This window comes from Cydia strobilella, chromosome 8 (genome assembly GCF_947568885.1).
Source record: "Cydia strobilella chromosome 8, ilCydStro3.1, whole genome shotgun sequence".
NCBI lineage: Eukaryota > Metazoa > Arthropoda > Insecta > Lepidoptera > Tortricidae > Cydia > Cydia strobilella.
The window spans coordinates 12,532,806-12,557,241 of NC_086048.1; the positions used below are offsets into that span (position 1 = coordinate 12,532,806).

The following is a 24,436-nucleotide window of genomic DNA, read 5'->3' on the forward strand; positions in this document are numbered from 1 at the left end:
GGTAAAGCCTGATATTCAGCTTCGCGCGCTTTTTATACATGGCTCCTGGGGGGCCTTTTATATTGTAAAGATTACATACAGGGCGCCTGTGGCGCCCTCTACACTGTAAGGTCGGGCGAAGCGCGACATTCAAGCGTGCGAAGCACGCTCTTTTACACAGGCTTCACACTGTAGGGTCGAGCGAAGCCCGACATTCAAAAGCGCGCCTTACGTACAGGGCGCCTGCGGCGCCTTTTTCCCTTCCCTACAACCTTTTCACTGTAAGATAGGGCAAAGCCCAACATTTAAGTCTTACCTTCCAGGACGCCTGCTTTACGCTATGAGGTCCCTAAGCGGCCCTATGCGGTCTTCGCAATAACTTCTACGCCACGTTTCACATCAACCACTGCGGCTGTATCCCTGATACAGCCTATCGAGGAAAACTTTTCCCATACAGTTTGTATGAAATTGAAAACTTTTATTTTTCACATGCTATTTTTTATGCCAATCGATTCCATTCCTATCCAGTATCAATAGTTGCATAGGGTTCAACTAATGGTACCTACTAAAAAGCCACAATTATTTTTAAAGCGAAATTTACAAACCTAGAATATATATTATGCTGAAGCGATCAACATCAAAATCACACATCATTTGTTAAGATTTAGTTAGTGGAAATTGTTTTCTCCCGAAATGGAAATTGTATGAAAAAAGTACCTATTGTCTGTAGCTATTCTACCCTCTTAAACGTAACAGGACTGATTGGCGAGATAGAAAAATGTGATTAAAATTACACGTTTTCTCCGTAGTAAATGTAAAATTTAGTTACCTACTCAAAAACGTGACTCGCACGCCGACAGCATTAAGCTATCAATAGAAGCGTTTTTGTAGTTATCGGTAGAAGAATTCGGGACACTCAATTGATAATAAGAATAACATACGTTTAACTTGAAAAATAACGTAAAAATTAATTTAAAAAATTGGCACCCGTCGAGGTTTGAACCATGTAGGTATCTCAGCTAAATTATCTGAATTTTTTTTTTTCAAAACAAGAGGTTACGGATGCCACGAGCACATGACAATTAATGTCTGCAAAATATTAGTGCCTTGTCAAAGTCTCAAACAAGAATTTAAATTTAATTTCTATTCTTTTTTAACAATAAACATTCACTCCGCTGCGCCCTCTAGGTTACTTTACATTACGAATCTACTGATCTTTTGGTGGTTAGTCGGCAGGACAGCTCTACACATCCATCTTATCTTAAGCTATGCTCGCGAGGTCTACAGCTCACAGAGCCACTAGTAGTAGCTGCCTATTTAACCCTTAAATGCATGATTTTTTCTTTTTGCCTGAAATTAGTATATGTCTTACATAATTGTTTACTGATTCTAGGAAAAATAAAAATATAAATTAAAACATCGATTTTCACTGCTTAACCAGTATTAGAATTTACATAGGGTAAATAATAATTTATGTAAATTTATACAATTATTGGTAAAAGATATAAAAAATTTTACTACCATTAGAAATTTATACTATTTGTAATATACCTATAATAAAGATTTTAAATATAAATAATTACAAACCCCGAAAAAACCGCCTAAATTACATATTAAAAATCATTAAATTTTCCCAATTTTCCGCCATTTCGTGTTAAAAGAAATGTAATTTTTTTAAACTTAAATACTGCGCAAATTTCAATAAAACGAAGGAAAGTGTATTAATTTACGATCAAAATAATTATACAGGACCAAATAGAGTTTACCTAATTATGCATAAAATTATATGTTTTTTGTTGTGTACATACATACATCACTATGCATTTAAGGGTTAAATCGCTCGCTACGCTTAAGATTCGCAGTATAGTCCTTGTCCACGTCTAGGCTCTTGCGCTAACTTTTATATTATTAGGGATGGACATGGAGTAAATCAAAAATCAACTTAAATAAAACAGGTACATTTTATTGAAAAAAATATGTACACAGCAAAACAAATAAATAATCTTATGTTGTATATTAGTCTATAAAACATTAATTCTCATTGAAATAAAATACTATACATAACTACAGTAAGATTATGTACATAATACCATCTCGCGGGAGGCTCCGACTATCAATATACCTAATAAACATTTCCCATTCAACATTAAATACATGTCGGCATCTGAAGTGACATTTCTTATTTCAATTTTAAGTGGAATCTCTAAGGTTAAAATACGATATTATAAAAAACAGTAAGTAAGCTATGAGATAATTCCTTGATATATAATTTTATCGGACATGTTTAGAAATCACAAAGTAATTTTGCACATTGATAATAATCTAACAATGACTATCCATAACAAATTACCTATCAAGTGGATCCATGGTATGACATGACCTACCTATAGTTAACATTAATTATACCTAGTTTTAAAAATCTTTCATTATATTACTTGAATGTGTTTAAAAAGCATTTTAGAAATGTTTTAACATAATCTCCCTTGCACCACAAAACAAATACTTATAAATTAAGCGACACTTACAGTGATATCTTATTTTACGTTAACTCAAGAGGATGACAAGGTTAGGTAAGGATATGTGTTCATTGTGATGCCATGTATGTAGGTATTGTGGGTGAGATAGTCCTGTGCGTGTGCGTGCGACGAGGCCGCAGCTGCCAACGGAATCTTGAGCATTTAAGCTACGGGAGGTTTACTTCAAATAATTGTAAGTTTGTTGTGCCGTTCCAAGTGACTACCTTTCTTCCTCAACTGCTCTATTTAAATAATTAGAAAAATCAAGACCTTGTTTCAGACCACGATTATAAAAAATAATTACATGAAAAAACTTGTAAGTATGGGAAACTTAATAAAGTTATCATTTATAATAATAAGTGTATAGTAGCAAAATTAACACGTACCATCGTATTATATTTATTTGGATATCATAATACCCCTATTTTGGTGTCATATAGAGACAGGAAACATGTAAAGGTTTTATTAAAATTGAATATTGAGGCATGGTACCACGAAACGAGGTTTGTGTAATATGTAAAATGTAGCGTGTTCAAAAGAAATCAAACGGCTCTCAATAACTATCACTTGAGCTTAACAAACGTGAGGTCACCAACGCAAACAAATTGTAAATCATAATCATGTACTGTACTTACTCATTATGTAACCGAAATAATGTTGATCGCGTCAACAAACGCAGGCCAGTGTTATTGTCAATTACCTCGTCTATAAAATCTACATTTAATATGCTCAATATTTTGACTAGAAATCATGTTTCACTTATTACTTTCTAACAACACACATAAAAATTTACACGGTATATAGCGATTTACTTTCTTAATACATTTACAGTACACTAAACTTGTACAATACATCGATGACGGGGGTGTACTCATAGTATTATTATTGTTGATATCGAAGATTACTAGACGAACCTAGTCGTGGCTTACTCTAGCGGCCGTGGTTCACAACCACTGCTGCTCTATACGTACCTACGTTTTATTTTTACTTTAATAAATCACTTTCATATAGGTCATTGTTAAGTAAATACCAAAATATAGATAAATTTCATGCCAGGAACTCTTTCTTTCTGTCCAAATTTAGTTCAATCCAACATACTATACTCTCAAATAAAAGTATTTCAACAAAGAGATTACAAGGATATATACAATATTTATTAATAAAGGTACGGAATGGTAGATAATCTCTGGTCAGTAATAACACTCTAGACACGTCGAAAACAAAAATTGTACAGATACCGTTTGTACAATCACAACATAATTTTACTAACTATTCCTACACATTGATGACATTGACTATGTGATGTATTTAAGAAGTATATACTAAATTGTAGACATACAAATCTATTACACATCGGGAAGCTTAAACAGTAACGTTCGAACTCCGCGGTGTGACATCTGTCGGGTTTACCACCTACCAATATTTTCTTGTCATTGGACATCATAAAGGTCTACAGTCAAATCGGGACAATCTTTTGCATTTTATCATATATATCTTAAGCCCCCTTCAGTCGATTTCGCAGATCTGCGACGCCCGCTCCACATTCGCGTTCGCGGCTTCGCACCGCGATTCGCGCACGAGTGTGAAGGGGCCTTTAAGAGAAACTTTTACAACCCAAAATATGCCCGCACAAATAATAAAATAAATGTGATGTTTCGTATGTCATCGCGAGCTCCGCAGTCGGGTGTCGGGTTTAGCGGCGGCCGCTTTACCCTTCCTGTGCTTGTCTTGGCTGCGCGGCCGCTCGCGCCGCCGCCTCCGGCCCGCGTGGCCGTCGCGCTCGCCCTCGCCCTCGCCCTCGCCCTTGCCCTCGCCCTCGCCCTCGCCGTCTCCGTGGCCGGCCGCCGCCTCCGACTCCGCCGGGGACGAGGGCCCCGCGTCCGAGGCGGAGGCAGAGGCGGACTCGCTCTTCTTGTCCAGTTCGGCCATCGCCTCTTGGATCGCGTTCTCGAGCAGCGTGTTTAGTTTTCTACTCCTGTTTTGATATATAAAATAGTCATTTAATATTTAATCAATATGTGAGAAAAGTCAAGTGGCATTTTCAGCACGTTACTCGCGAAATCTTTTGGGTTGGGTTAATTTTACATTAATAGAATTCACACAGTTAAGTTTAAAAACAAATTATTAGTTTTCCAGCACTGAATTTTAGTATTTCGCTTTTATAAATTTTCATGGTCACATGACGGGCACGATTGGGTGTTCACTGCATGTAAGTATGAGTGTTTTATTTTTTCGGATAGGAGCTTCATTATAATCGCATAATAATTTTCAAATAATTAAGTGACGAGAGTAAAGTCAAGCAGAATTTTTAGTGCGCGGCGAGACCGAAACGCGCGGAAAAAGAAGCGAGATACTAATAACAGTATACAATGAAACGTAGACAAAGTTTATCTTTCGTCGTCGACCCCGCTCAACCCTTTCAGCGCCAAGGACACAAACGATCCACGTTAATAATGACAGCGTACGCGGCGGTCACAACGATCGCGTCGCGCGCCGTCAAGTAATACGTTTATAGCTTCACAATTGTTGTATTTTGTCCGCATTCGAATATGCTCGCATATTCATGTCGTTGACGGTGCAAGGGTTCCATTCCATTCCTCGTATCCCGTCGACTCACTTCCGATGCTTGGTGCGCGCGGCGTGGTGCGCCTCCAGCCCCTCGGAGAGCGTGAGCAGCGCCTGGTCGGGCAGCAGCGCGGCGGGCCGCTCGGCGCCGAACCAGCGCACCAGCCAGCGGCCGTCGGGCGCGCGGCGTCGCAGCTTGCCGGGCCACGACGCGTAGCCCCGCACCGGGCCCCACACCAGCTCGCCCGCCGCGAACGACCGCCCGACGCCCGTCTCCGACGTGTCGCCCGAGCCGGGGCCCGGGGCCGGGGCCGGGGCCGAGCCGTCCGACTCCTCCCCGCTCTTGTTATCTACCGATATTGTCACAGTTAGCCCGCGTTCGCCCGTCCCCGCTCGCCCGACACCGATAAGTACGTCGACTAAATTTATACACATGCGAGAGGAGTACGACGTTGATAATGACAAAATTACATTACACATAATTCACATAAATAGTCCATTCGATAGAAGCGAGGTGCTAACTTTACACAATTTGATAAGGTATATACGAGAAAATATTTTAGAACAGCAGTGGCGACAAGAATTTCAGTGTTAGATACATTTGCAGTAACATAGTTTTGTGCAGTAAATAATCGGATTTTCAATCCCAGTAGAACGATCATTGAAAAATGTGCAAGTCTCAACGGTGACGTTCGATTCGATTCATTCGATCCGACAAGATAAACCGAAAATAATTTTAAAACTTACAGACGTTGTAATACCTATTTGAAAATATGTTACAACTTTCTTTGCGACGTAAGAAGAATTATATATCTTGAATAATGATACAAGTTTCATTCTTCAATAAAAATATCATTTAATCTATTAACTGCAAATACAACTTTCAATTAATCTTGCACGACCAACTAAAACATGCCACTGATCAATTAAAAATCCGACTTTGTAACACTTCCAGTAATTAAATCACAAGTGCAAACTTACAGACAAATTACATGTAGTTTGTGATGATACTTTTTATTTTTTCTGCCTTAACGCAAACAGAATAAAGTCGATATTTAAAACACGCCGCCCAACAGTATGATTCTGCATGAGAATGAGGACTTTTCTAATGTTTTATAATTATCGTGTAAAGGTAAACATCATCTGTTAATCACAAACTAGAGGTAACAATATATACTGTACTATAAGTGTACAATAAGTGAAGCAGATTTGTAAATAATGTACATTTTCCCACACCAAAGAAGAACAGTAATATGAAAATTGTGCTTTACTTACAATGATGAACAGATGAAATGATGATGGCTTTACAATGATGCGTTAGTAATGGGATCCCAATCTGTGAGCCAATTTTGTTACTTGTTCGAGTGTGGTGCAATGGAAAGCGACAGAAAGCCGGGTGGGAACGTTGGACGCTGCACGTCGCTTATATTCTGATTAGTTTCCAGTACACCCTCTATTAACAGCTGTATCTTGTATTAACCCAACCAAAAGAAAACCAATGACCAATACAGTATCGCATTATGTAGAAGCTGAAATATACCAATACACGTCAGTACCTATGTATTATCAACACACGTCTATTATACACGTGATGTCCACCAATTTCGAGTACGTAGGCGTCAGTCAATCCAAATCCAATACAAGACACAACATAATGATCAATTTAGAATTTTGTTAGCTGTGACCAAAGCATGAGATGGTTCCGGATAAATTAGTAAATTGTGGCAACGGTTCTTGTTTCAAATTGTTAACAAGTTAATTTGAAAGCCCTTTTTACATGTAAAATTAGTTTTTGTTCTTTTTTTTTGGTTTCCAATTTATTTAGTGCAAGACTGAAAAGTTAGGGATAATAAAGAATTAGTAATAAGGGAAACATTTGTAATTAAGATGTAAGTTGTTGGACACCTTCATATTCGCGAAAAAGGGCTTCAAGATCTCATTTAAATAGAGTCACAAGTGTTGCCGACACTCAAGCTGATGGGTAAAATATCTAAGAATTGGATTGTATAGTTTAATTAGCCAAGGATCGTAAGCGTAGCGAGAAAGGATATACACAGAACAGAAAGTACTACTTACCATTTCCAGAACCTAGATTGTGTCTGTCAAATACTTTCTGGATGGCGGACGAGTCGGAACTGGTTCCGGAGGGTGGGAAGTGCCTCACTTGCTTGTCGGGGGAGGCCAGCCCCATGTCATAGTCCTCCTTGGGTAGACCGTGGACCATTCCGTAGGTAGTCCGCATCATTTTGTCGGTTCTGTAAGAGGAGCCGTCCCCGAAGTCGTTTTTCCTCTTATAGGTGTGCGTGCGCTCATAATAGTTGGTGGTGAGGGGCATGAGATTCTGCTGGTTGGCGGGCGGGGTGGCGTTCTGGTTGTAATGCATTTCGGTGGACTCCACGGGGTTATGGTTGCGGTTCTGTCGCATTAGCGGCAAGTTTGACATTACATCTGAAAATGCAACATGGTCTTCTGTAATTGTAAATATCTGGGAGACCGAGCTTTGCTCGTAAAACATATAAAAACTCAAAACTGCGCGTTTTCCCAGAGATAAGACCTAGCTAGATCGATTTTTCGCCCCCGAAAACCCCCATATAGCAAATTTCATTGAAATCGTTAGAGCCGTTTCCGAGATCCCCGAAATATATAAATATATATAGATATATACAAGAATTGCTCGTTTAAAGGTATAAGATGTAAATTCTTATAAAGTAATTCGTAGTATGAACGGGACAGTCATCAAGGATTTGCGACGTATTGAAATTTGGTTTCTAATAAATTATTCTAGCCATGTGACGTAGAAATCTACTTTTAATTTGGCAGAACGGCCATTCCGTCGATGAAAGTATTGTAGTTCTAGCTCAACTGCAACTTTCAGCAGTTGTTCTAAATAAATAACTATATTCCCAAATGCTTAAGCCAAAACTATTTTAAGACTTAAACTGCCTGTCAATAAGTCCTACCACAAATCAAGCTAAATCAAGTATGGTGCTCCTATGAAAAACTTAGCGTGGTTAGGGGATTTATGAGTATCTTACTTTGCGCATCGGTGTCGGGGCTGAAATCAGGCCTGGGAGCCGACCACACGTGGTCGCGGGACTCGGCCATGTCCTGCTCGCTGCTCGACACGCACTGCACCATCGCCTGGAATCACAAACGGTTCATTATAAAACATTCAGATGTTATTTCTTTGACTAAAGATAAAAACAATGATACAGAAGCAGAAGTGTTGTATCCTGGGTCGGTTTGAAAGGAGATCCGGTAAGCAAGCTAATTAATACAGGTATGGACAATGATTATTTAAGCTTGTTCAAACTTGACCTCGAACTTACTAAAGCAGTGTCGAGACTCACCGAGGCGGCAGGGTCGTCGGGCTCGGCGGTTGTGGTGTCGGGGCGGGAGGGGTAGCGCGGGGAGCGCGCGGGGTCGGCGGGGGAGTGCGTGGTGGTGTCGGGGGGCGACCCGCCCGGCGACTTGCGCGCCAGCAGCGTCTGCGTCGACACCGAGTGCGCGCGCTCCGGCACCGCCCCACCGAAGCGAGAGTCGCCCTGGAACTTGGCGAACTTATCCTCCTTTTCGGGCGACGACGGCGGGTCGAAGTTGCGCTTCTGAATTTGCTTCGAGGCTAGCAGCACGTTCGGGTCGATGCTCAAACGCGAGCCGCCGCCGAGCGCGATCGACGAGTGCGTCTGGGAGTTGGACACCAGCGTGGTCTGCTGCTGGACTATGGTGGTGTTCTGCTGGACGAACGTGTTAGTCCTGTTGGTCGGCGCGAGCGACTGCTTCGGGGATAGCGGCACCATCAGCGTCTGCCCCATCTGGTTCGTCTGGATAAATTCCTGCTGGACGTTCCCGGGCCGGACCTGCTGCGCGTTGAAGGCGACGTTCGTCGGGCTCAAGTTCGCTAGGAGCGGACTGAGCTGCCCGTTGAAGTTGGGGCTGTTCATCATAACTTGGTTGTTGGGGGAGAGGAACTGCGCACCGGGGCTGTGCTGCGACTGTATGATCTTTCCCTGTTGATTTTGCGCCCTGATGACGACTCCGCCATTTGCGCCGGCGGCGAAAACGCCAGGATTCTGGACGGGAGTCAACACATTTTGCCCGTTAACCGTCTGCAACTGTAGCTGCATCGGCATACCATTCGAGTTATCCTGGATGATCGTCCCGTCCGCTGTCATCACCATTCCGCCGATATTTGGCACTATGAACTGCTGGAACGCGGGGAAGTTGGACATTACGTTGCTCGCGTTGTTTATTAAGTTCACCGGTTGAAGTAAGTTAATCTGTTGCGACGGGGACGTGTTGGCTATGATTTGTTGAGATCCGAAGTTGCTCGAGTTGCCCTGGCCGTTCATGACTATGTGAGCGGGGGTGCCTGACTTGCCGGGCAAGATCGTCAAGGCTTGCAGCATGGGCGCCGGCGATATGTTGTTGTTGGGCGACAGCTGGAAGCCTCTGGGGGAGAACTGTGGGCTGGAGCTCTGCTGCGGCGAGGTGTGATGCACCATAATATTGTTGGAGTTTTGTTGGGGCGCTGTTATTTGTAAGACGTTAGTTATGCTCGCGCTAGTCTTCTTTTTCTTATTTCTCTTCTTCAAGCTCTCCGGGGACAACATGGCGACGCCCGGCATGAAGCCGGGGCCGCCTTTGTTGACGTCTATTTGGCGCGGGCTCTCGTTGGGAGACTGGCCGGGGACCAGCCCGCCGGCGACGATCTGAGGCAGCATCGTGTTGGGCTGCACCACCTGCCCGTCCACCGCCATCATGGGGGGTTGTATCACGAATGGCGTCGGCAGCGTGTTGACGACGACCTGGTTGACGACTGACGGGCCGGCCGCCGGCACGAGTTGGGCGACGGAGGCGGTGACGTTAGTACTCGATCCCTGTATGGGCGAGGCCACCGTCGTGGTCTTCGGCGGCGGCGGCGGCATTTGATTATTAGAGACGATGATCTGTCCGGTCGACGATATCAAGATCTGGCCGGGCGTCGTGGGTGGGCACGGTCTCCTATTCAATTGTATCGGCGTCGTCGAGCCGCTAGTTTCAGGTTTCACGGGCCCGTTGCCGATAACGTTCTGGACCATCTCTAGAGGCGATTTCGATATCATGTTTTGTGCCGTCGTGCCCGCTATGTGCAGGGGGTAGCTGGTCGGTAAGTTCACTGAATTTATGAACGGATCCGGCTGGTTGTTCGGTATCGCGTAGGTGGTGGCCAAGTTAACGCTGGGCGGCGGCGGCGGTCTGATAAAGTTTATCTGAGACGCGTTGATGGAGGTTGTGGCGGTGTTGGCTTTTCCGGCTAGCACGGATGTTACAGTGTCTCTTGTAACCGAGAAGCCGCTGGCCATAGTCGTGACAAATGTTTGTACGTAACATGATTGTACGAGCGAGTGCGCCGGCCCGCCGCCTAAGTGCGGAGGTGGACAATAGCCCGGCATGGAATTCTCTATCCTCTTCCTCGACTCTACCCTAAATATCTCCTGCGGGAGTTTCAACCCGGGCTTGACGCCGACCATTGATATGTTGTCCACTTCCATGAGATTTTTATTAACGTTGTGGTTCGATATGAAATGCATCATCTGAGTGCCGGTGATGGATTGTGAGGCGGGCGGGCCCGGGGAGTGGTACTGGTAGGGCTGGCCGCCGGGCGTGGGGTGGGTGGGGTGGCTGCTGTCTCTGTAGGAGCCGACGCCGGAGTAGGCCGGGCTCTGTACGGGGAATGTGCAGGTGGGGGGGAACTGAGAGCCGCCGCTGCCGTTACTGTGGGGAGTGTCAGTGTTGCGGGAGCTGTTGGAGGAGGTGGGGGAAGGTTCGGGCGGGGGGAGCTTCTCGGATGGCGAGCCGTTGCTGGTGCTAATGGTGCCGGCCTGGATGGGCTGGGTTTCGTGTGCGGGGCTGCGCTCGAGGAAGGTGGAGGAGGAGACGGGGTTGTCGTCGAAGTGGCTGGGGCTGGGCGCGAGGCGTGCGTCGCCGCGGTTGCCGTCTATCTCCATCCTGTGCATATTGTGCTTCATGTATTTTACTCGCATCTGGTTCTCGGAGAAGTCTGCGCCGTTCCCCTTGTACACGTTGCATCCCTTGCAGCACTGTGCAGCGTCCTGGGTTTTATCGGATAGTACGCTGCTGTCGGGGGTATTATTGGGGGAGGGGGACGCGTTGGGGACCATGTTGCTTCTGTAGACGTTCATGTCGCACGATTTATTTAATGTCTTAAACGATTTATCCGGCTGGTTGTTAGGGTAGCAGTTGTTGGCGTTCTCGTACTGGCCGCCGTCGAAGGAGGAGTTGATGCCGACTTGTCTGGATATCGTGTTGTTGAGCAGCACCGTCTGTTGCGCCAGGTAGCCGTTGGGGTCGTCCATGAAGGACGGCACGCTGTTGCCGGACATGTCCTCGCACGATTTTACTTTAGATTCCTGGACGAGCCGCATGCCATTGTTGAACGTTATTATTTTGTTTTCGGTGGCGTTGTTCTTCTTTTTAGAGCTCTTGTTGTTATTTTTCAACTTTTTCTTGTTCATTTCGGCGTGTGGCCACTGCTGGCTCATCATGTTGTAGTGCTGAGGCAGCGGAGGAACGCGAGGGCACATGGCCGGGTTTATGGCATCATTATTGACGTAGTTATTCTTAACAGTCGAGGCTTCATCTGATATGTTCATGGGTGGGTCCTCATAGTCCATATTGTCTAACTTGGGAGGTTTGGGGCTGGGACTCGACATGGGGTTGGGCGCGGCGTCGGTCCTCTTGACTTGCCAGGGCGGCGTCTTCGCCGGGTTGGTCTTGATTACGGCACCGTTCTGTATCACCAGCTGCCCCTGCGGCACGTACTGGTTCTGCCCCTGGAGCTTGTTTTGGTTCGCGGACTCCGCAAGTTGCGTTCTATAACCCTTCATAGCCATCTCTATCTGCTTTTGATTCTGCTGTATGAACAGCTGCTGCTGCTCGTTGATCTTCTGCATGACCTCGGGCGTCAGCGGCTGGTTGAGCCCGCAGAATATTTGCGACTCGTCCTCCTTCGCCGGCGGTTTCTGCTGCGGTGAACTGTGCTCCTTCTTTTCCTCCTTCTGTTCCTGGCTCGGCTGCATCACGCCCGCGACGTTTTTAAAGTTGGGATGTTTGTTGTAGCCGGTGTTAACGCCTATGATCTGGCCGTTGGTTCCCAAGACGGGCATGCCGACGTTGAGAGAATTTTGAATGCCAGATGGTTGATTTTGTTTCGTGGGGTCGAGCGTTTCCTGCTGCTGCGTGATCCAGCCGCTGTTGACGGTGAGGTAGTGCGAGGGGCGCTGCACGTGCTCGTGCTTGTCGTCGTGCGGGGCGGGGGCGGGGCCGGGGGCGGTGGGGTGCGAGTAGGGCGGCGCAGGCGCGGGCGCGGCACCGCGCGCACCCGCGAGCCCGGGCGACACGGTGCGGTTGTGCTCGTTCTCGTGGTCCTGAAAGCGAGAATGACATAAAACATTTTAAAAACTGAATGTTTTTTCCGTACACGGATCGATGGTGTTCCGGACATTTGGGAGGCGTGCGCGGAGCCGGAGCTAACACCAGGAGCTTCATTCGACATTTTAATGAAATATAAGGAATTATACCGAGCGTAGTTGGCTGAAAGCAATTGGGTATATACTAGGCTATATGATAATAACCGGGCGCCTACCGTATGAAACAGTAAGTCCCCAATTTTATCAATATTCTTGTTATTGTTGATTATGTTGATGACTCAAACATTTTTCTCGATATCATGCCTTATCGCTTACATTTCATTAAAAACGAAAATTCTAGTGACTTGCTAGATTTTCATAAAAAAATGTTCAATAAGTTGCTTATTTAACATAACCTTTTAAGCTTCCGTTGAATCTACTCGTAAATATACTAACAACATTTCAAGTTCATCTAGTGACTAAGGTCGGGTTGCACCAAACCGACTGTCACCGTTTTAGCGTTCGCAAAATTTTATTGTATATTGTAAATACCTTCCAATTTACAAAGTATAACATTGTTGCAAGTCAAGTACACACTAACAAATACAAAATCAGATCATATTCTTATAAAATCATTGCCAAGGTCTGAACGGAAATGGAATCGCAAAATATTCATAATAGACAGTAAAGGCTGGCAGCGGGCCGGCACTTATTGCCGCTATGAATATTTAATGTGCTGCACACTTTGATCTCGGGAGGGCGCTTTCTGCAACGACATATGCTGCTATACGAAACAAAGAGAAGGAAACTACGATCTTTTAGGTAGGCTGCTAAAGTACTCTTGTAAATCTTTGTTTCTATTTAGCATAGTCACCAGCAGCGACGCAAATAATATACCTACATATAAAGACGAAGCTCTCAATTGACTTCTAAAAACAGTCCATATGACTGACACTTATCTGACACATATCACTGAAAGATATCCCTTCTCCATAAATATATATACCTACCCCGCAGCTTCGAATATTACCCAACATTAAAAAGTATCATCATGCCTCATCATTCGCTTGCCCTTGTCCCATTCACTTTGGGTCCCATACCTCTCTGTCGCCCGTCATCTCATCATTCACTTGCGTTCGTTTCATGCGATTATATCATCTCTCGCACAGTCCATCCATCTTTTCCTCGGTTTTCCTATCCTCGTACCTCCCTCCACACTCATTCGTAATACCTTTCTCGTCACATGTCTCTCCGTATCACATGCCCGTACCACGCTAGACGATTTGCCCTTACTTTTTCGGTTATGGGTGCAACTTTCAGGCTTCCTCTATACTCACTCCTTATCCTATCCATTCTCGTCACGCCACACATCCATCTTAACATTCTCAATCATCATCTTAACATTAAAATATATATATATATAGCTATAAAAAAAGGTGTGACTGATCAAGAGTTTTAAGCGCGCGGTTGTTTTATGCGATCAACATTACGTGGTCAATTTGTGTAAGAATGTCATTATAATATTTATTTATCTCATCATCATAACTCTTAAGAGCCTGGCTCTTGTCGGTGGAGTAACCGCCACTCCGTTCTTCCTTCTGCCGCTGTTTTGAGCTCCTGATACGTCACTACGTTGATTTTCTCTTTGGCTTGGTCCAAAAACGCACGTCTCGGTCTTCCTCTGCCTCTGCTTTTTTCTATTCTTCCTTCTATTATAGCCTTTATGTAAGTATCGTGACGTATCAGGTGCCCCAACATGATTCCCCTTCTGTTTTCAATCATTCTCAGCAGAGATCGCTTCTCACCTACCAAGTCCAACACTTCTGCATTCGTTTTCCTCTCCTTCCAGCTTATACCTTCCATTCTTCTCCATGTCCACATTTCAAAAGCGCTTAGTCTGTCTCTATCACGCTGGGTTAATGTCCACGTCTCGCTACCATATAACGCTATACTCCAGACATAGGTCTTGATAAATCGCTTTCTAATGTTTCGAGATATCTTTGCTTTAAATAGGTGTTTTTTGGTGTTGAAAGCTTTCTTAGCCATGGCTATGCGTGTGACGATATCCGAAGTGCATCTGGAGTTGCATGTTATAATGCTTCCTAAGTATTTAAAACTTTTTACTTGCTCAATGACTGTATTTCTGATTTTTATAGGATCTATTTTGTTATTGTGCTTGGATGTTATTAATGTTTTTGTTTTATTGATGTTGATTTTAAGTCCAAATTCTGTAAATATGTGGTCCATTTCCGTTACAAGCTGTTCAAGTTCTATAGAATTTTCTGCTATGGCTGCTATGTCATCTGCAAACCTAACGAAATAAAACCTTTCTCCGTTAAGTTTTACACCCCCCTTTTCTAGTTCAACAATTTTTCTGATGGCGGTTTCAATGAATATATTAAAAATTAGTGGCGAGAGTGGACAACCCTGACGCACTCCCTGTCTTACTTTCGCCTTTCCTTTTTCCTGTCCTATTTCTACTATAGTTTCCTGTTCCTTATAGAATGCATGTATAATTCGTCTGTCTCTATAATCTATGCCTATTGTTTTCATAATGTTCATCATCTTTATCCAGTCTATCTTGTCAAATGCTTTCTCTAAATCTATAAATGCGATGTGGGATCTATTTAAAATAAAATTATATATGTCACATTCTCTTGCGCGGTATTACAATATTTGACGTTGTCCACATGCGCGCTGCACAGTTGAGTCGCTCGCGGCGCAATTCCCGTGGGGTCATTTTTGAGCTGAAACTTCTTCATCTCGTTCTTTTAAAATTTCCTTTTCCGTGATCGCTGAACTAAGACTGCGAGATATGCCTTATGCATAACAGAAAAGGCAGGCATCGAGGCGGAATGAACGAACTATGCACAGGGAATGGAGTGCGCGTTGAAGTGCGAGGAAGACGAGCGTACCAAAAACTGTGACACGGTCATTGTCAATACCGGTCTACGCCAATTTATTGCCGAACGAGCGCGCAGCAAACTGTCTCCGTTTCAGTTAAGGCATAAAAAATCGTATGTCTGGTTGGACCTGGTTGTCTTTCCGTCAGCCTGTCGAATCGTTTATTCCGTTTTTGATATTTTTCAAAATGGCGTATTTCGACTCGTAAGTATTAGTACGTGGAACTGCAAAATACTACAGGCCACTTGCACCATTCACTAACCCGGGGTTAACGGGTTAAACCTGGAGTTACCATGGTTACCAGTACAATTTGACACCGGGTTAACGATTTAGCCAGTTAACCCCGGGTTAGTGGGATGGTGCAAGTGGCGCTAAGACAGGCTTAGTTCCGGGTTTATACAAACCCGGAACATCCATACGGAATCCATGTTCATTCTATACGGAAATTATCTCATTTAAGGTAGCTGAGATGAGATGACAGAACTAAGAACAGCAGGAACATTACCTATGTATTAAAGTCCTTTCACGTGCTTCAGTGTGTTTGCCTTACAAGTTGATTCAGATGAGAATAACGGATCAGGAATAGTGTTACCAGAGCCTAAACATCATAAATCGGCGTTTGTGATAAAACATCGGACATGCCGTTTTTAGCCGTCGGTTAATTTGATACAGGGCTCGGAACCGGTATTTTTTAAAAACCCCGAAATAGCCCAATATTTTGAATTTTTTTATGCTCATTACGTAGGACTGAATCATGTTTTTAGGAAACAATTTTGCATTATTAAAACGTCCCATAAAAATGAAATTATAAACAAAAGAACGAAAAACACAACACACAGTTTGACAAAACCTTATCGAAAACCGACATACAGAATTTGAATAAACACATGACGTCGCTGCGCTTACCAAATTTGATATAATAATAAATTTGATATACATTTTATATGTGTGGGATTTTAACCTTTTGAACGCCAATGACCGATATATCGGCACCGCAGGTCCAACGCCAAAGACGGATTAATCCGTCACAGACCACAGAGCAACATAGACATATACGTGCATGTGCATAAAGTTCAATTTCAGTTTTGACACTTCGGTGACGTGGCGTCCGAGTGACAGCTTTTGTGTTTGACACGGCGTCGAAAAGGTTAATTAAATGTCAAAGGTTACCCTTAGGGCCTGACACTCTTTGATAGAGAAAGATAGTCTTATTGCGATTCCTATAAGAGGAAAGAGAAAATAGAGGTCCCTGCTTTGTCCTTATCACCGACCGGGTTTTTTTTTCATGGTCGGGTTATGGCAGCATAGGTAGGAAGCGACGGCGAAATACCGAAATTTATAAGAGTGAAAGAGAAAAAGGATTATGCTGCCATACATTAACCTGTCAATACATGAATATGTCTTTCTCTTACCCCTGGTCGCTCGGTTTCATGTCTATAACTACTGTACTATGCCCTTATGTGTTTCGTTGCTAGGTAACTATTTGTCAATTAAAAATCGAGCACATAACATCAGCTTTGGAAAGCGCAACGACGATAATCAATAATTATATAGGAGTATAATAATATATCTAGTTTCTACCTCGTTAATTTGACAAACTATTTTCTTACTGCACGACAAAAAATCTTAATGTTGTACAATTTGCTTACTACAGTTAAAATTTACCATAACATTTTTGTTCTTCAGTTAACATTCTTGCACCCATGCAATATCAATTATCTATCCGATTCATCCTATATCAAAGCTATCCGAAAACTAATTTACATTGTACGCGCGCTCAACGCCAGTAACCAATTCTAAATGTATAAAGCTGAAGTACATATGAATAAGAAATGGAGTGCATACTTTGAAGTCCGCAAGGGGTCGCTCGCGCTGCACCATGAGCTGCGACACGCTCATGTTCGGAAACGCTCGCTTCTTCATCTTCTTCTTCAGGGCGTTCAACTCCGTACCGACTGCTGAAACATACAAAAAATATTAATTAAAAATATTTATCTTTATTATAAATATTCATATGTAATTGATTACTGGTTATGTACTGTAAATAAACTGTTGTAATTCCAGTTACTCATCAGCTTAACATGTCCTACAAATTCGTGAGAACCAAGGAACGGCCTATGTTTAGAACCAACATTTATACAATAAACTCATTAAAATATACAGTTGAGTCACACCTTTTAAAACTAGCCCCTATTTTATTCGTTAACTGGGCCACCAGTCCACACCAAAGCTCCTAAAATTGCTTGCTCTAATGTCATAATACAAGGATTATAGTCTTCTAAAATTTTGTAAACATTCATCATTAGTCATTCATTACATAAGTATAACAACAATCAACAAACCCTTAACGAATTAAACGCGTCCAGTAGTACAAAATATGTATTGTCTTATTTGTACCCTTCTGTACATAATAAAATTGATAACAATCATCTCACTATCATCACACAATACAATAAACACAACGTCATCAATAAACACCGATGTCAATAAATAATGAGATCAGCGGCCGCTCGTACAAGAATGGCCTAAATGCGAAATGAGCGAGCCATAGATTGCGGGCACAAAGAGTTGTCGCAATGACGTTATTGAGTGGGACCGACCGCGTGACTTTGTCCCGCTCTCCAGACAGCTCGGTAATTAAAAAGAAATAGCCCCGACCTCTACTAAAAAATTTGCATACGTATTAAAGACCCACTATAACGTACTTATTAATAAATGTTGTAAAAGAATAATCACTTAAAATAAACCAAAAGAATAAATCAAATCGTGTCAAATATCATAAAAATTGAAATCTTATAATTGAAAAGAAAAAGCTTAAGTTATTAAATCGTCTCAATTGAGAAAGATAACAAAATCTATTATAATATACCCTTATCGAGATTCATTTCCGAAGGAAACTGCGAACGCCCCAGATTTTGGACGGGGGAAATGGAAAATAAGCGGTTCCACAACAAATCGGAAGAGGAGAGAGCATCCAATCATCGACCCATTTGTGTATTAAACGAACCCAAGGATAGCCCGTGTGACTCCGAGTGGGAACGTTCAATCTCCTTTGTATTAAGATTAAGTTTGAAGATATGTAAGTACTGTAATGTGTATCTTAGCAGAACATTTTTCATTTTCATAAAGATAGCTAAAACGTCGTTAATACAATACACCGTTAGATCGCACTCAAGCTAGACACGAGCGCTTGAAAGTATATCGTGCTTGTAACTCGATAGCGCTTCAGAATTAGTCAGCGAGCCGAATATAATACCGTTATCTATTTGCACATTATCTGGCAGATTTGCAATTAAAATACGGGTTGTGGGCGGCGTGCGGGAGTCCGCCTGACGGGCGAGACGTGGGGCGCTGGGGTGGCGCGAGTCGTCAGATCAATAGTCGGAGGGTGCGCGCCCACGCCAGGCGGCTCTGCACCACCGCCGATTGTTTCAAATTACGTCCCTTTGTTGCCACCGATCGAGTCGCCAGCGTTTTTGTTTGCTCTAAACGGGCGACTTCCTTTACGGTAATTACGCAATTCTGTGGCTCGCCGTGTAGACTTCCCGATTTACTACTCGGCCGGTCCAAGTCCAGTAATGCCGTTCCCAAACATTATCTTCTTAACGTTCTTCGTCACTATTTTTATTTCTTTTACAAAGCAATTATGAGAAAATGTTTCTATAAGTGTAATTAATGAAAGGTCGTTGTTTAATCATCAGTAATCAGTTGTTTAAAAGCTCGAAAACAACATTAAGGTGAGCAAGCGAGGGGGATAAAACTGGGTCTTAATGAGTGGCGCCCGAACGGCAACCGTGGGACCGCTTATAGAAATTCGTAGGCAGGGGTTAACAAGGAGTGTAATTATACGAATCGTGTTTTTATTTTTGCAAGCACGAGTATATTTTATTTGTTATTCCTCGGGTTGATTCAATGATCGGTTGATTTAATCTCTTGTTTTTTACATTCCATTAAAAAAACGGAGGTATAGTCATTATGCCATCTGCAATTAATCTGTAATTGGTTATTATATATTGGTCATTAAATCATTGGTATGACAAAACTACGTACCTATTAGGTGTGCTTAAGCTAGTCACATAATTTGCAAGTCGGGTCTCTATTGTTTCCCATAAAGTTTTAAGTAATACATTATGTATTGTTTGTACGCATTTTCGTTAGTCATAATTTGTTTGGTTTAGAAACGCGTAACTTTTCAGGGTTGCCATAATCCAAACCTAACCTCCTATCTATAGAGGATAACCTTACGAAAATCCTGAAAGTTAACGGTTTCAGTTTTAGGACATATATGATCATATATGACAAACGATACATTATGACTTAAAACTTTATGGGAAACAAAGGGACCCCCAGCAAGTCATATTGACCTATTATTTTAATACCCGGGATATAAATCCTTTATTGAAACAGTTCAGTTTAATCAAAGTCTAAATAAATGTTTGAGGCGTTAGCAAGTGGCGGGGGTGCGGGTGTCGGGCGCAGGTTGTTCCTCCCGCAGTGACGAAGTGCAGTTACCCGCTATTCATGCACTAAATGCATCCCCGCACCCCTTGCCCCGCCGGCTGCCACTTAACAACAAAGAGATCGTTCTACCCTCTTTGTTACAAGAAACAACTACCCCCCGACCAACCACTTTTCAGTGTTGCTTTAGTTAGTGCCTTGGAAGTAGATAGCGGCGTGGTTTGTAAACTTTTCTCTAGCGCTTATGTTGTTATGTGTAAGTGTGTATAAATAAACTAAATTGCAATATTAAGACCATGATATGACATTAGATCAACAAAGTTGGACTAAAAAATATAGGTACAATTATGAAAAATATAAAGTCGAAAACTTACACACGCTCATTTGAATACCGTTGTGTTTTTATTTCATTGTAGGTATTGTATTTATTTCATATCCACGGATTATTAAAATAAAAGAGATGCTTCTAAATTACCAGTTATTACAAAACTAAACCAGATCGTGCATGGCCCTGTTTTTATCGTGCATGATCTTTATATGTTTTACATGTATGGATTTACTAAATAGATATGTACCTATCCAAGTATCCACAAATAGGCAAACGGAGCAAGGCCCTGCACTTAATATTGTTTTTTAATACAGTTGCTCAAAAAGTGCTACTTTTCGTGGCTGTTTAGCGTGAGGAAAGTTGGTTTTCGCGAACTAGTGCTATTTACTTTTCCAATTTTTTTAAATTTTTATTTGTTCCAATTCATGACTACTTATTGATGAGTGTTAATATTAGTTTCCTTTAAACGTCGTAATCAACATAAAAACCTACTGTTAATGTAAGAATACGAAAAATATGCATATTTCATATTTTATTACTTACCTCTTAATCATTATAAGTATTAACACGTTTATTTTTTAATGTTGTAAAACCGTTCTTAATAAGTTGTCTGAATGGAACGGAACGCCTGTCAAAGAAGAGACGTATTTTCTTACAGCAAGAATGTTTTAAGTTTCCAAAGGCAACATTCGATATTGTTTTTATAAATATACGATGCACAAATAGTCGTAAATAACGATATTTAGGTAATAATAGTACAATGTTTTAATATTTACAATTGTTTCTGTCTGATAGAACATGCATTTGAAAAAAAACTTTCATTGAAGTGGGTTCAATAATAATAACAAAATCTATTATAGTCGAATAAAAGCTAGAAAAACACCTCTTCATAATGTCAATGTCAATGATGTCACAGAATTAATAATATACAAGTTTCGAATTCCATTCCTTACTTGTTGCTTTTCTTATTTTTTCGCAACTGTATTAAAAAAAACGTCGTTCGATACACGTGCGGATATGTCATTCTTCACTCGTCCCGAGTCTTGCCACTCGCCTACGGCTCGTGGCAAGATATCTCGGTACTCGTGAAGTAATGACATACTTTCCGCACTAGCATCGAAATGTACTATTACAGTACTTACATATGGTGCTACTTTTTCGCACTAGTGCGGGAATGAGCACTTTTCGTGCATATGTCGAAAGTTTAAAGGGCCATATGTACTGTAAATTGTCGCACAGTCGTGCGTAGGTACGTCATTAAAATCGCACGATCGGGTGGCAAAAAATCTTAGTACGCCAACGGATATCTTGTTAGATATTGACTGTAGGAAGTAATAAAGTACTACATATATGTAGATGAGTGAGATCGCGGTCGGCTGATAGCGATACATAACCCTTTTAACCATTATACATGATACTGTGAATAAATCAATCAGTACATTTTTACTAAACAAATTTTTCACAGTGATCGGCATCTGTACATATGTACACTTGTACAGGACATAGTGAAGTATTTAATTACATATGTAAACCTACAATAATAAATTGGCAAATCGGACTGTGATTTTAGTGACAGTATCTGGTTTATAAAAACAGAGCTTAAAATACGATAGATACGATGATTGATTTAGATAGACGCTTACAAATTAATAAACAATATATTCCTAGTTAGCAATTTTAGTGTAATTTAGGCGATATTTATTATTAGTTCTTGTTTTATTTTTATAAATATAAATACCAACTTTTAATAAATGAACCAAGTGGATGCCGCAAGATAAGCGCAGGCGGATATGGCGGTACGACCTAGACACCTTCACCAGAAACTGGCCGGAAAAGCACAGCAACGGGAGTCGTGAAGATCAAGGGGGAAGGCCGTTGCCCAGCAGTGGGACACTGTAACAACCTACGAAAAAAAACTCTGCACATACTTCAATTTGCCGTCCTCCACAGGAGTTTAAAGAAATTGATTATAGAACACTCCGTATATTGCAGTCAAACAGCAAAGGTTTTTGCGTATGTAGTAAAAGATCTTAACATTGCCTCCGGATGTTGTTAATTACTGCAGCTTAGTAAGGCCAGCAATTTACCAGAGCTCGCATTGCGGGCCGGTTCATGTAAATCTTGTTTGGTTTACACACGTCCACGTCTCATGTAATTGGAAAAGGGGTTAGTGTATCCTGATTACTTTTAATTATATATTTAAAAGTGCGATTCTTTTGATGATATCTAATGCTCCCGGTGAAGATGAGTGGTTTCCAACTAAGATCCGGCGCGCCGCCTCATCGTGCCGGCAGCCAGGCCGGCTAATCCTACCGGTTCAAACTGGTGTAATTGGATGAAGGCCGTTCCATCGGTTTGCCGCTGTCACTGTCACATTTCGCAAGAAAGAACGGGAAAGATAATGCACGCCAAGTGTCAATTTTGATCGAATTTTATCGGTTTTTATTTATTTTAAAAACGTTACCTTACAATATCGAAATTCGAAAGCTATGAAATTACTATTTAAGTTAAGATGGTTTTTTCTTCTTTTTTTGGTTATAGTATCACATAATAAATAACCGAGTAAAGTTGGATTAAAAGTCCGAGTTAGAGGTTACTTTGGGAATTAATTGTATCGAGCGAAGTGTCATAATTCGTGTATCGGAAGCTATGTTATTAAAGATAATATCACGGAGTAGGATGGAGATGGCAAGTGGGCGTTCCCGTCTATCCGACAGTTAGTAGCGACCGACTCACTTTATGCACAGACTATGCTCAGTTGTTGTGTAAACTTCATGCTCGAATGACATTCACGTCGTACGTACGCTCGTCTAACAAAAATTGATAATTAAATTTAAAATGCCGTATTGTGCAGTATTAAGCTGCAGAAATCACAGCGGTTTAAAAAATCTTTCACGTGGAGGTATTTCCTATCACCGGTGGTTATTTATTTAAATATAATCCGATAAATACGAAAAATCTGTTTCTATTGCATTATTTACGAATGTTCGTTAAGTAAATCTATATTTTATCAGTTAGAACTTAGAGTTCACAATCCTTTGTCACTATTCTTTACGTTTATCTGGAATATTCGCTATCCTAAATGTCAAATAACTTCGCTACTCAGATGCTGCGCAATGTCGATATTTATATTGATAAAGTTAAAGTTACGATATTTCAAGTTTGATGTTTGGTAGTTCGGTAATAAATTATTATTTTAGACACGTTTCTAATTATTATTTGGGATAATCAATGTCTTAGTAAATATGGCAGCTCTGGTCATCAAGCACTAAGTTAAGTCGGGGTCATTTCATGGCAACCTTTCAAACCTTCGTATTCCTTTACATACGTTTTTGTTTTTTACACCCATCATATTTTCATCGTTAATATAATTAGACTAGGTACTTAATGCACTTATGCGTACAATGCATGCAATGTGCCATGAATAAACGTTTTATATTTTCTATTTCTTTATTATTAATTATTGTAGGTTACCACAAGATGCCGATATTAAAAATAAATGGGTCAATGCTACTGGGCAAGAAAATTAGTTTCCGCAAAAATATAGCACCATTTGCTAGGAGCATTTCTTAGAGAAAGATTTCTGGGGATAAAATTGCCATACATCTCATCTAGCGTCCACACGCCTAAAACTTAGTTACTAATTTAGTAATTATTAGTGACATTCGGGCTCACTTAATTAATAAAAAGTGTTCCGTACCACGCAAACTAGCGTGAAATATTGGAATTTTGCCGCCCCCCTTCCTGATTTGATAGGTCACAATCTTACAATCAAATCAAGTGGGATCGATGAGCCAGTTTCATGTATGCTTTCACACCATACAATTAATTTGACAATTTAATCAGGTTGTCCCGTCTAGATTGGCCTTAAATGCTGCTACAAGTAAATATATTGTTAAAGACGAATACTTACCTATGTAAGTAATTGCAGATTTGTGATCACAAAATAACAGCAATACCGAGTTAATAGACCTTTAAAGAACTATGATTTTATCTGTTTGACTTTAAGATATATTTAATGTTCACATTAACAACCTAGTTGGTCAATTAATAAGAAACAAATTTCTAGTTAGATATTTGTTGTACTGTACTACATATTATTTTTCATACAATCACGATTATCACTACATATATTATAATCATAAATAAAGTATCATCTAAATGTGTTAAAACATACGGTAATGAAATATCAATACCTAACTGAACACACAAATATCGATAAAACACTCCGATTACACTGTCCCCTCCCTATATCGTCGAATGGAAAGAAGTTC

At 41.4% G+C, this 24,436-nt stretch overlaps 1 protein-coding gene across 4 annotated transcripts in view; it reads right to left on the reverse strand.

Moving 5' to 3' along the window:
- Nucleotides 1-1,921: 1,921 nt before the first annotated feature.
- LOC134743655 (uncharacterized) overlaps nucleotides 1,922-24,436 on the reverse strand; it is a 92,594-nt gene continuing 70,079 nt past the window's right edge. Inside the window, exons 4-9 of one of the 4 annotated variants that reach the window (XM_063677236.1) lie at nucleotides 17,222-17,331; nucleotides 8,411-12,490; nucleotides 8,096-8,201; nucleotides 7,137-7,508; nucleotides 5,113-5,410; nucleotides 1,922-4,470 (exon numbers count right to left, since the gene is read on the reverse strand). In XM_063677236.1, the coding sequence (XP_063533306.1) occupies nucleotides 4,158-4,470; nucleotides 5,113-5,410; nucleotides 7,137-7,508; nucleotides 8,096-8,201; nucleotides 8,411-12,490; nucleotides 17,222-17,331 (5,279 nt within the window). In that variant the 3' untranslated portion in view covers nucleotides 1,922-4,157. Of the gene's footprint in view, nucleotides 4,471-5,112; nucleotides 5,411-6,270; nucleotides 6,590-7,136; nucleotides 7,509-8,095; nucleotides 8,202-8,410; nucleotides 12,491-17,221; nucleotides 17,335-24,436 lie in introns of those variants that run through there. The other 3 variants (XM_063677234.1, XM_063677237.1, XM_063677238.1) reach the window with 3 other exon arrangements.